General features: G+C 42.3%; 1 protein-coding gene across 1 annotated transcript in view; it reads left to right on the plus strand.

Moving 5' to 3' along the window:
- TFCP2L1 (transcription factor CP2 like 1) overlaps window positions 1-12,292 on the plus strand; it is a 37,186-nt gene that overhangs the window by 14,976 nt on the left and 9,918 nt on the right. The window contains exons 3-11 of the mRNA XM_075430590.1: window positions 3,828-3,904; window positions 5,491-5,596; window positions 5,866-5,972; window positions 6,567-6,719; window positions 7,600-7,710; window positions 9,422-9,513; window positions 10,898-10,946; window positions 11,043-11,136; window positions 12,028-12,118. Of these exons, the coding sequence (XP_075286705.1) occupies window positions 3,828-3,904; window positions 5,491-5,596; window positions 5,866-5,972; window positions 6,567-6,719; window positions 7,600-7,710; window positions 9,422-9,513; window positions 10,898-10,946; window positions 11,043-11,136; window positions 12,028-12,118 (880 nt within the window). The remainder of the gene's footprint in view (window positions 1-3,827; window positions 3,905-5,490; window positions 5,597-5,865; window positions 5,973-6,566; window positions 6,720-7,599; window positions 7,711-9,421; window positions 9,514-10,897; window positions 10,947-11,042; window positions 11,137-12,027; window positions 12,119-12,292) is intronic.

Consider the following 12,292-nt stretch of genomic DNA (forward strand, 5'->3'; position numbering starts at 1 on the left):
AACCGGAGACCAGGCCGGTCACCAGCTTTGAAGCTGTCTTGAGCTCATGTTGCCTGTGGTGGTGCAGCTATGGCCAATGTTGAGAGCATGGAAGGAAAAGGGTTTCGTCAAGTTGCTGGCCTGTAGCACTGGGTTTAAGACTAGCGTTCAGCAGTGTTGAATATCATCCTGGTAAAGGTGGACTGCTGTGAAACTGCCGCTGCTGCTCTCCATTGCCACAGGTGTTTTCTTCAGGCTCTTCCTTCCATCAGAGCCTGTGGGTGTTGAACTTTTGTTGGCTGAGGACCAGGTACCGCCCTGGTCAACGTCAGACCATTCAATCAAATCATTGCAGAGTCCCAGCATGGGTACCCTCTGCCCCTGTCTCGAGAATTACCGCCAAGCTTTGACTTGGAAGGGTGTAGTCTAACCTGTATTAGTCTGTATTTCCATGTGAGACAGGTGGAAAAACTCAGTGTAGGGGAGCTCTCTATATTTCAGCTGTGTGTTTTGGACTTTGCTAATTGCAGTCTGCCTTGGGAATGGGGAATACAGTTTGTTTTAGTCACACTTGCAGCCACTTTTCTTTACAGATTTAGTTATCTGAGTAAGAATGACCTGTTGCTGATTTAGTTTTAGCAGAAAATTGCAGTCTATGCCTGCTAGTGCTGATGAGTCAGTGATGCAGGATTCATAGCTGATTGGTGTACCAAAGCCTTCAGTGATGACTTTGCCATTTTTGACGCCAGCAGGAGTTCAGCTTTCTTCAAGTTAGGTCACTATTATTCGCTTGATTTTACAAAGGAGTCCTGTTTTCCAGCATCCAAGTAGAGATTCATTAGTTTTGTTCTTTTCCCTGCAATTGCAATTCACCATTTCAGGAGTTTTGCTGGTAGTGACAGTGGAAAACGTAGGGTAAACAGGGTTTGGAAGGTATTTTTCAAGGAAAAAATATGATACAAGCAGTTTGGTGCTATAAAAGTACAAGTATCTGAACCTGTCCATGCTATATCAATGAACTATGGGTACCATTGGCCACAAACCAATGTATTCTCTGGAATAAGTTGTAGGGAGAACGAATTTTTCAAAATCAGTATCAAAACATTTATATAGAAAGGAATCAGGATCAATTTCTCACTGGTAGGAGTTCCACAGAGAGAGAACTAAACTGCATGTTTATGAAGCTTGGATGGGAGCAGTCTTGTTTTGATTACAGTTTCGTGTAGTAACTGCAGGTAAACATTCAGAGGTCAAGGGGAAAGAAGTTGGCGTAAAGTAACATTTTTGATTGAGGTTTTTCATGGCGTAAACTGAGTTCTAGGGCTTACATCAGATGACCCATATATCTTTCATCAAAATGTTTTATTTCCTCTTTGGCTTTCCATTTAATATTAACTCTGTCTCCGCTATAGTTTCTTTTTTACCAGTGGGCAGAGTCTGTTTCTAACTCCATCCAAGCTGAATCAGTCCTGTCAGGAGGAGATGTGCGGTGCCTGCTGTCTGCCAGGTTGCAGTATTTTTCCTGTCCTATCTGAAGATACGTGCTGCAGAGTTTTTGAGTGCTTGATGCTAGTTTGAAGGGAACCCAGCTGATGTTTTTAAGGCCATCCTTTTCTTTTGTCTCGTTGGAACTACAAATAAGCAGATCAGGCTGACCAAAGAGTAGGAGTGTATCAGTGCACAAAGGTGTCCCAAAAACCTGAGATACTCGCTGAATGGCTGGCAGTGCTTCTGGTTCTACCATTGCCTTTCTCTGTAGCACAGCTCATGCCACTTAATTTCTCCATCCCCATTACCCCGTCTAAGTACAGTCATAGAGGTATTTCACTGTCTCCTTGGATACTCATGGTCTCAAATCCTAAATTATTTTTTTTGTAATGATTAGCTTTTTATTTGCATGGAAATGAACTGCAAGTGCAAGAGAAGCTTGGCTGTGTAAATTTGAGGCGATGAACTGTATCGCTCTATAGCTGGTGAAATCTATCTCTGAACTGAGCCATTGAGCAGCCAAGTACTTCAAACAACATCGATACACAGGTACAACATACACATAGGTACATAGTACAACAGATGTGGCGCTTAGAGAAATGGTTTAGTGGTGGACTTGGTAGGTTAATGGTTAGACTCGATAATCTTTAGGGTCTTTTCCAACCTAAATGATTCTATGAGAGAAAACCAGTTTGGTGAACCTAAGCCTGGTCTTTTTGTGCTATTGCAACAGTCTTGAATATGTGAGGAGATATGTAATATCTCTAAAAATTGCCAAATGAACAATATTAACATGTATCAGTGGGAACATTAGAAACTCCCTTGAGTTAAAGTGTGGAAGACCTCAATTTCAGGACTGTGGTTTACAAAATCCACTTTTGTTGTCCAGCAGCCTTCAAAGGAAGGTCACTGTTGTCATTTTGGTTTACTTGTGCGCAAAGAGATGGTTTAAGATCTATGCATGTTTCCAGTTTCTCCCATCTCCCCATGCCCTAAGTCACTGGATTCAAGAGTTATTTCCTGTTTGCAGATCTCCTGTTGACATCAGTAGGAGGGTTGTGCAAACACTTGGGACTTCAATATGGCCTCTCTTGTTCTTTTCTTTTTTTTTTTCTCTCCCCCCTTGCCAGTCAGCTGAATAAGCACAATTATCCTTGTGCTCTGGTGGTATGGTCAGTACTCATAACCAGAAGATCTGGGATTCCCGAAAGGGAATCTGCCTGAAACGTGATGCCCTCCTGACACATCTGCCATCATAAGTCTTCTATTTCTAGATCCAGATCCAGAAATGTAGCATTTTTTGCCTGTGCTGGTAGCAACTGCTTAGAGGGAGATATATCTGCTTTGCAATTTCCTGCAGGGCCAGTTCTGCGGAGATACTGGCTGAGCCAGAAAAATCCAAACTGACTTCCTGCTTGGTGCCTGCCTTGTCATACCCTGTACATTTTTCAGTAAAAGGGAGGATAGCAAGAGAAACGAGAAAAACTAGCTATAAAGTATACATAAGGTCCATTAATCCCAATGATCCTCTCCTGCCTCTGTACCAGCTGTAGGTTTATTGTAAACAGTTGGTCCTATACAGTGAGCTTTTGTGCTGTCTTAGCCATTTCTGCATAAGGTATTGAGACATCAGTCTCCTTTGTCTGCTGTCAGCCTTGGAGGGAGATGTTGTTTCATAAACCAGTTGGCTAAATCCTACTGAACTGCCTAAATTCCTTATGCTGAGGGTGGTGGTGGTGGGGTGCTGGAGTATGAATTCCCTTCCTGGAACTGGTCCTTGCACGTGCTGTAATACCCATTGCTGCTTTCACACGCGTGTCTGAAGGAGTGTTTATGCCCTGGGCAACCATGTTCAAGGTCTTATGGAGCAAATCTTGTATTTCTGGTTTACTGAAACACCTTACAGGCCTGACTGCTCTCTGAAGAAGGCGAGATTTTGCCCACGTTGCTATTCTCTGCAGAATAGTGCCTAGATCTGTGCCAGAAGCTCTTCACACAACCATTGCTTCAGCAGAAGGGACAGGCAAAGGCAGTGCTGTTACAGCCATGTGACATGAGGGGACAACTGCCTCAAACACCTTGGGGACTTTCTGAAGGGTGACCAGAAAACTGTAGCAGCCTGGGAGACAGACTATGATCGATATCCTAACTGAGAGCTTTAGCTGCCAAAAGACAAACCTTCCCCTCAGATTTTTGCTGTGCTTTAGTGCCTACTCAATTACTGGGGGCAAATGTATTTTGTTACAAAAAATGAGCTTTCCCTGGTCAAACGTATGCTTTATTAGCCACGTAAATGCCAGCATGACTCTCTCGTTGCTACAACATATTAAACACCTTGGAAATGTTTCCTTAAACTCTAGGTCAGTCTTATGAAATCCGTCTACTTGAGAATAGGAAATTGGGAGAGTTTCAAGATTTAAACACAAAATATGTAAAGGTAAGGAGAAATATAGATTTCTTTTCTTCGTGCTACTACATACAGCCTCTAATGAAGGGCCTGACCTTGCTCGCATTAAGGCAATGGAAAATACTTTGCCATTGTTTTTAATGGGAGCAGGGCTGATGGAGTTGCCGAGTGCTAGTTTCACGGGACTGCGTAGATTTGCTTTACAGGGCTTCAGGGGAACCTTTATTCTGTTTGTGATCATGACGCCAGAGTTTCACTGTTGAATATTGGGTTCAGGGGAATCCCAAAGTTCAGAGGTGAACATGGTCAAAACAGCCGAGAGGCAGACTTGTTTCTCTTCTTAACACCAGCAACATGCCTGGGTTGTTACATGTCAAATAGAGCACCCATCGTTTATATCGTTCTGCCATGCAGATTCTGCATAGCTCCAGTTTACGTTGGTAACGGGTGTAATTATGAACATACAGAACTTGGTTGTTTGATTCCGGGGATTTTTTGGCTGTTTCCCACCTCCCAAAACAGTTCAATTTCAAGAACTTGGGTCCGGACCTTGGTTCTGGATCCAACCTTCAAGCCTTCCTCTCCCCAGTTCTTAGCTGTTCTGCCTCAGGATTTCTTTTGAGAAGCGGGGGCTAGTTGCAAAATTTGGATTCCAATCTGGATTTCAAATGTTGTCCAAGTTTAGACAGTTCCCTATTTGTCTTTTGGCCAATTTCAGGAAGCACGTGGCTTGATCTGTTTTGCAGGCATTCCCGCTGTAGCTTGCTTGCTTCTTGGAGCTGGGGATTGATTTGGGCATTTCTCAGGTTCATTGGCAAAAATTGCTCACTCATTTGATACGGAATTCCCCAGCAGGATCACGGACATGAGAAACTGGGATGTAAGGGGTAATTAACTCATGCAAGTGTAGCACTGAATATACAAAAGGCGTTAGGATTACTTTGGACTTGTCTGGCCTGGGGATTGCCCTTATTCCAGCCTTTTTTTTCCAGTTATTGACATGGTTGCACCATTGCAGAGTAGAGATGAAAATTCTCCTATTGCAGAAGCTTTCCTATTCTACAGTTGTTTAACTGCACTGGGGCAAATCCAATGACTGGCTGTTAATGGCTGGAATCAAGTTTAATTCCCGCTGACAAGGTGTCTGGGCATGTCAGCTCCACTGGTGCAGGGACAGGTGAGCTGGCTTTCACATTTGCTAATCAGAGTGGGATATACTGGGGTTGGGACATGGTACAGACACGTTAATTATTACCCCCATGTGAGCCATTTTGGGTGTGGAGGCAGTATAGTGATGTTTACATGGCATGACACCTGAGATTAGGTGGACATTGCTATAGTGCTTCCAGACCAGATCCCAGAAAGCTGTGCATGGCTGTGTTATGCAGTGTAGATGTGCCCTGTGAAGGGGGAAAGTGTGTTGCCCTCTCACTCACCAGTCCTTAGGAATTTGATAAACATGGTGATGGGTCACTTAGGTGGACCCTCTACTCCCCTCATGAATCGGGTTAAGAAACATAAAAGATCAGCTTTTGCTTCTATGCTGGAAAACCAAAGTCATGTCAAGAGAAGGGCATCTGGATCACTTTGTTCATCTTGCTGTCTTTTCTTAACAGAGCATAATTCGTGTAGTTTTCCATGATCGACGCCTGCAGTACACAGAGCATCAGCAGCTCGAGGGCTGGAGGTGGAGTCGGCCTGGGGACCGCATCCTTGATATAGGTGAGACTATTTCATTATGGTTCCTGTGCAGTGTCTGGAAGCGAGATGCTGAATGATGTATGGAGGGTTTGCACATGTGTTTAGGTTTTTTATATCCTGCTCTCTTGAAATCCTGCTTGCCTTTGGGTGGGAAGGAGATTTAGCGCTATACGTCCCTAATAGATGTATCATTGGTGGCTTGGCTTTTCACATGCATCTTGTGGTTGCATGGTAATGGTTTCTCTCCTTCAATTTAATATTTTTAAAATTTTAGGGGTTTTCTTCTACAGATATTCCACTGTCAGTTGGTATCTTGGATCCCAGGGCCAGCCCAACCCAGTTGAACACTGTTGAATTTCTGTGGGATCCATCAAAGAGAGCCTCAGCTTTCATTCAGGTAAGAGAGAAGTGATATTCCTGTGGTAAATACAATGGTGGGATATCTTATAAAGACCTGGAGAGTGAAGGTAGCCAGGACATGAAAAAGAGAGAAAGATGCTAATGATAATATACAAACCTGAGTGGCAATCATGTATAGTTGATTTGTAGGATACTTGCTAAACCAACTTGCTAGCTTTGGAGTACTACCTGCTAAAGCTAGGAGCTTCTTTTTTTTTTTTTTTTTTTTTTTAATAAAAAAATTGATGTTCCTTTAGGTTTTGTCTGGAGGAAACTGTTCACAACCTTCTAGTTTTGCTTGCTTTCCTCTTTCATGAGTGTTTCTCGTCCCAAACACCAACTATCTGTTTTTAATCTGTATGTGTGATTTACTTGGGTCAAAGGATGATTTTCCTGATGCCCTGTTTCTTTCTGGGCTGCTTGTTGTTCTAATTGTTTTGTCCTGAGGAACAGAAATGAAAATATATGAACTATTCTGCCTCTCTTAGTTTCTCAGAAGGAGCCAAAACCTCATGTTCAGGCAAAACCTAAAATTCAGATTTGTACAGCTTCCAACTGTCTCCAGTGATGAGCACAGCCTTTGTTTTGCCAGGTACATTGTATCAGCACAGAATTTACTCCACGGAAACATGGAGGAGAGAAAGGGGTGCCCTTCCGGGTGCAGATTGACACCTTTAAGCAGAATGAAAATGGTGAATACACAGAACACTTGCATTCTGCAAGCTGCCAGATCAAAGTGTTCAAGGTATGAGGTAGTTTTGGCTTTGTCATCAACTAGATTAAGACATAGGGACATACACAGTTTTCAAATGGTGTAGGAGTGGTGCAAACAGTGGAGTAAAAGAACAGACATTTAACTGGGTATGCTTAAGATTTTAAACAGGAGTCTTGCACACAAAGTGACATAAGCACTGAACTACATAGCAATTCTAGTTAAGTTCAAATGACCCAAGTGCTGTACCAAGACTTATGCCAGTCCAATGTGCCTTTAACACTATACAAATACTGACATATTTGGGATATCCACTGCATTTTGGTGTTCCTAGGCAATCAAGACATTATAGCATCTCCTGTTTCTTTGGTTCAATCTTCCATGAACAATGAGAATATATCTTGGAAATCTTAAATACGCTTTGCTTGTGCAGCAGTGTTCCTCTGCATGCTAACTGGAGGAGACAAAGCACCTCTAAAGCTCCTAATCTGGGCACAGCAGACCTGTAGCCACTTAACAACAAACTTTTCGTAGACCTGTTTTCTCAAAGGACCTGCTGCTCCAGTTTTGCTCCTGTGAGCAGTGTCTTTCCTGTTCCTGGAGAGATGGTACAAATGCCAGTGGAGGTGCATAACTCATGGGGCTCATGGTTTGAAATAGCTGGTATCAAATCTCAGGGCTGCGGTCAGCCTGTTTTGGAATTGCAGTAGGCATTACCGGGGAATGCTATAGAAACAGTAGAGATGCATGACTAATTTTTTTGTCTAGAAAGTGCAGATCTGATCTTGTTCCATATGTAGAATCCCTATAAATCTTAGAGACTTTTGTGAACAGATTAGAAAAAAATCTGTTTGCCTCTATCTCCAAGCTTGTAATACTTGGCATAAGGGAAGGCTTGTGCTTGTGCTTATAGCCTAAAGGAGCAGACAGAAAACAGAAGACTGACAGGGAAAAAATGGAGAAGAAGACCACCCAAGAGAAGGAGAAGTATCAGCCTTCCTATGAGACAACTATTCTCACAGAGGTAAAGCATTTTAGACACATCATACTACCTCAGCATGTTGGGAGATAGATTAAAGATAAAATGCAGTCTAACTGAGCCCTGGAGGTTGACTTGCGGAGACGTGTGTGCCCAGATCTGATTGAAATTGAGAGCAGAGTGAAATTATAAAATGTCTCTCAGTGTTGGCGTTTATAAAAGATGCCAAAGTTTCTTATGTTTCATGGTATAAACAAACCCTTAACGGCCTAGCTTAAGAAGAAACATTTTCTGTATCTTCTGCCGTGCTCCTGGACACTTGTCATGGCACTTAGTTGTATGAGGTTTTCTTCAGAACTGTCTGGCAAAAGCTCATGTTGGAGATGGAGCACTTGAATGGATGAATAGGCTGTCTGATTAAATTATTAATCTGTTTTTCTGTGAGTGTGCCTGTGAAGCTACTATTACATACAAGATCTCAGAGGATTCTGGCTTGTACTCTAGGAATGTCTCGAATGTCTTCTGTTCTGATGCATCTGGTGTAGGGATGGATGTGTTTCTACCCCTCCCTGCCAGTACTAAGATGTATATATAAGCTTACCCCGAGCTGCAGAATTACAAAGCAACAGGACTCAAGACAGTAGTTTTAAAAGTGCTGTTCCGTCTCCCTGTGGGAATAATTTGGTGTTTGATTTAGTTCTTGTTTTTTTTGAAGTGGCTTGCTCAACTTCTAAAAATAAGGAGATTTTCTTAATTTAAATAAAATTCCTGTTTGTGAGATCTAGTCCCTCCCACTCAATTTTCTTCACGTTGCCAGGAGCGACCAGTATGTTTTCTCATTCAACATGTTGGTTGTTCACCAGGCTCTTGTGTACATAGACCTAATTCTACTGAGTTGGCAGATCTCAGACTCTCCTTATGAGCTCTGATAATCTTTGACATATTGTATGGGGAAATGCAGGTTGCCAAAGAGTTAAATATTTGCTAGTGCTTGTGGAGATGATAGAACTCCAAAGATATACTTGTCTCTTTTTATCATTGCAAACAAGGATACTACAGAGCATTTCCTTGAGCTCTTGATGGTGGGGGGTTCCACAGGGCTAGATTTCTCCTACTGATTGAATCTGGCTTTAATTCAGAACAAAGTCACCAGTTCTAGCTGGGTTACTCTGGTTTTACACTACTGTAATGGAATATGGAGTTTGACCTATATTTGTGAAGGCTTTTAGTAGCTTTGTGTCTGTCTGTCTATCTTGAATTTTCTCCATATAATACCCATTTAAACTTGAGCTCTTCAACGAATAGCCAGAGGTTTTAGCACCCTGGTTCAAATTCTGCTCTTTCGCTGGTAGAAACCTGAAGCAATGCAACTGGAGGGTATTTGTCACTCTTGCCTGGATTTAATTAGGGATCTATAATTGAGACCAGGGGCATTTCTGTGTCGTTGCTGCCTTCAGTCTGAGTTGACTTACTGGCGTTGCTCTGACTTACAGCTGTGCACACTTTGGCCCAGTGTTATTTGGGGACAGGCTTTGTGAAATGGGAGAAACGTGGAATGCACAACTGGAATCAATCTGGCCCCCTGACAGCCCACTTGGAAAGCAGTGTAGAAAATCCATGGCCTGTCTCCTCCTCCCAGCAGGAGAGATGAGCTGAAGTTAGTGGCGTGGCAACAGCATGAATGTGGTATGAGAGGAGAATCGAATCTTTCATTTCCATTCTTATGAAAGTATCCCTGCTGCCTTTCTTCCAACAGTGCTCTCCCTGGCCAGATGTGCCTTATCAAATGAACAATGCTCCATCTCCAAGCTACAACAGTTCTCCCAACAGCTTCAACCTTGGAGATGGGTATGTAACAAATAAATGTTTTATCTTTCCTGTTGATACGGTAGCCTTTGTGGGCATGTGCTTTGTGTGTCCATGCATTTCATATCCTGGAAGAAGAGGTCAAGGACCACCCTTCCTAGAAAGGGGAAACTATTTCCCACTAGGCCTTTTAAGACCTTCCATCCAAGAATTCCTTGTAATGCACAGTACAGTTTGCATGTCTGCTGCTTATGCAGTGGCTAGGAGGTGAGCATCAGAGGACCACAGGGGCAATTCCCGCTGTGAATTTCCTCTCTTACTCTTCTGTGGGGGTCAGAGAACACACCATGTCCTGTACCAGCAATTCCCAGTATCTTCTGACAAGAGTGTTAGAGGTGACTTTCAGCCTTCAGCGCCTCTTCAGAGTTGGTATTTCTTCTGTCCTTTCTGTTTTGAGATAGTTAGGGGTGCTGAATTCCTAGTTGAATGGGATGTAAAGAAATCCTATCTGGGGCAAAACAGCCTGGGTTTTCAGAAGCTGTTCCAGAACACAGGGCTAACAGGAGTCATGTTTAGTTCATTAATATAGCCATCATAAAGAAAATGTTTTAGTGGTCCTGAAACAGCCAAGATGATAGCTGATGACAGGGTCCCTTGGTACTTCTGAGTCCTCCCTGCAACATACGTTCCCCTAGCAATTTGCTGTAGACCTTTCTTTTCCTCCTCTAGGACTTTGCAGCCTTGTCTTCCCACACAGCTTATTAATTAATTAATGATGTATCACAAATTTTCAATGAGTGACCTCAACCGATGAATAAGAACAAACACTGAATGACAACAATTGATGTTAGTAGAGAGATCTGTTAAGCGTTTTCTTCCAGTGGTATATTATTAAGTTTTTGGGAAGTTCTGTGATGTGTTGAAGTTCTGTCTATGTTCTGGGAGGGTTTGGTAGAAATGTGGTTTTGTGTAATATAGTTAAATTGCAATTTACTATGTCCAAGGTAATACCAAGGTTAAATTGTAAAGTCCTTTATTAAATTTTGTTGAAAAATCATTATGAGACAGTGGATTTAGTTAGGAGATTTCTGGCTTGTAGAAATTTTGAGCTCAGCCACCCTGTAGGTCACAACTTCCTTGCTTATATAGTGTGACACTAGTGAGTCACCTGTATGAAAAATCTTGAATGATGTCAGTAAACGGAGTGTTTCTCTGTGTTGAGTACGACCTCAAACGACCAACGAAAGGCTCAAGTAGAGATTTTCTTGGTTTTGTTCTTTTTTTTTTTAAATCTGATAGAGAAAAAGGTCAAACTGTAACTTCTGACAGTTGAGTCAAATGTAGGAGGGGGAAGAAGATGGACACTGCAATGTAAAATTTAAAATAATGTGTTTTTTCTCTTCCAACTTTATATAATTTTTTTTAGCAACAGTTCTCCAACCCACCAAGTGGAGCTCCTGCCTCCCAGCAATGATGTAAGTACTTGAGATCATGTTAATGTGGTGCTTTTCTTTTTTAGGACACTGGTGAACAGTTCATTTCAAGACCTTCTTATTCTTTTTGCAATGTAGCATCTCCTTCCTTCTGCTTCTATTCAAGATGCCCAGCAGTGGCTTCATCGTAATAGGTTCTCTCCATTCTGTAGACTCTTCTCAAGTTTTTCGGGTGAGTTCAAACAGTGCAATTATTTTGTCTTTATTCTCTTTTGCAAGGGCAGCTTATGCTTCATATCAGTAGCATTTGCTGCTGGCCACTGTTGATGGGATCACTGATCTGATCCAGTGTGATTGTTCGTTTGTTCTTAGATTAGTTAGCATTTGCCAGAAGAGTTTGTAGAAATACAGAATAAGTAAAAAGAGAAATAAGGAAAAGAATAAGTTAAGATGGTAGGGACTTCTTGAGTTCACTAGGTGCAACCCCCTGCTTGAAGCGAGTCCAGGACCTTGTGCAGTTGTGTTTGAGTATCTTCAAGTCTGGAAATCCCACAGTCTCTCTAAGCAACCTTTTCAAATACTTGACTACTCTCACAATGAAGAAGTTTTTACTTATACCTAATCAGCGTTTCCCATCTTTTGTCTGCTGCCTCTCATCCTGTCCCTGTGCACCTTTGGGAAGAGTCTGGCTCCATCTGCAGCTCCATCTTCACTGTACCCTCCCATTAGGTAGTTGTTCCCAGGAGTAAGATGGTGGAAGGGGCAGTTGTTAAAGATGTTGAAATCTCGAGGAGCCTCTCACTGACTTGCAACATGCTTAAGTAGCCTGGTGAACATGGCAGTTAGTGAAAACTGGGCCATTTAGTGGCCAATGTTAAACTTGTCTCTGAGTTGGCTAGAATATCTTCCAGTGCAGCACTGCTCTGCTGGCAGCTTCTAGCTCTCTGCTTCACAATGATTCACTTGCAGTGTACACCTCTCTGAATTTGCAACTTCTCTAGGCAAATCTGTCTGTTTTAGCTTTGTGGATTTTCTCCCCCTGCCCTTTCCTGCTGCCCATACACACAATTTGGAAGCTAAGATTTGTTTAACTTCTGAAAAAAAATCAATTTGAAATATGTAGGTGCTGACTTACTGAAGATGTCCAAAGAAGATTTTGTTCAAATCTGTGGGCCTGCTGATGGAATTCGGCTCTTTAATGCAATCAAAGGAAGGTTTGTACTTCTTCCTTCCTATTTTTTTCTGTTATGGCAGCATCCCTTGGTAATTTCAGTGTTAACTAGAAGTTAATCATGGAGCTGTAGCTTGTAGACTTCCTTTTAACACTTCAGAGAGGTCATCTCGGAGGCTGGAGGTCACAATGGTATTCAAATCCATGCACAGCTCAG

The sequence above is a fragment of the Opisthocomus hoazin genome, chromosome 9 (assembly GCF_030867145.1).
Source record: "Opisthocomus hoazin isolate bOpiHoa1 chromosome 9, bOpiHoa1.hap1, whole genome shotgun sequence".
Taxonomy (NCBI): domain Eukaryota; kingdom Metazoa; phylum Chordata; class Aves; order Opisthocomiformes; family Opisthocomidae; genus Opisthocomus; species Opisthocomus hoazin.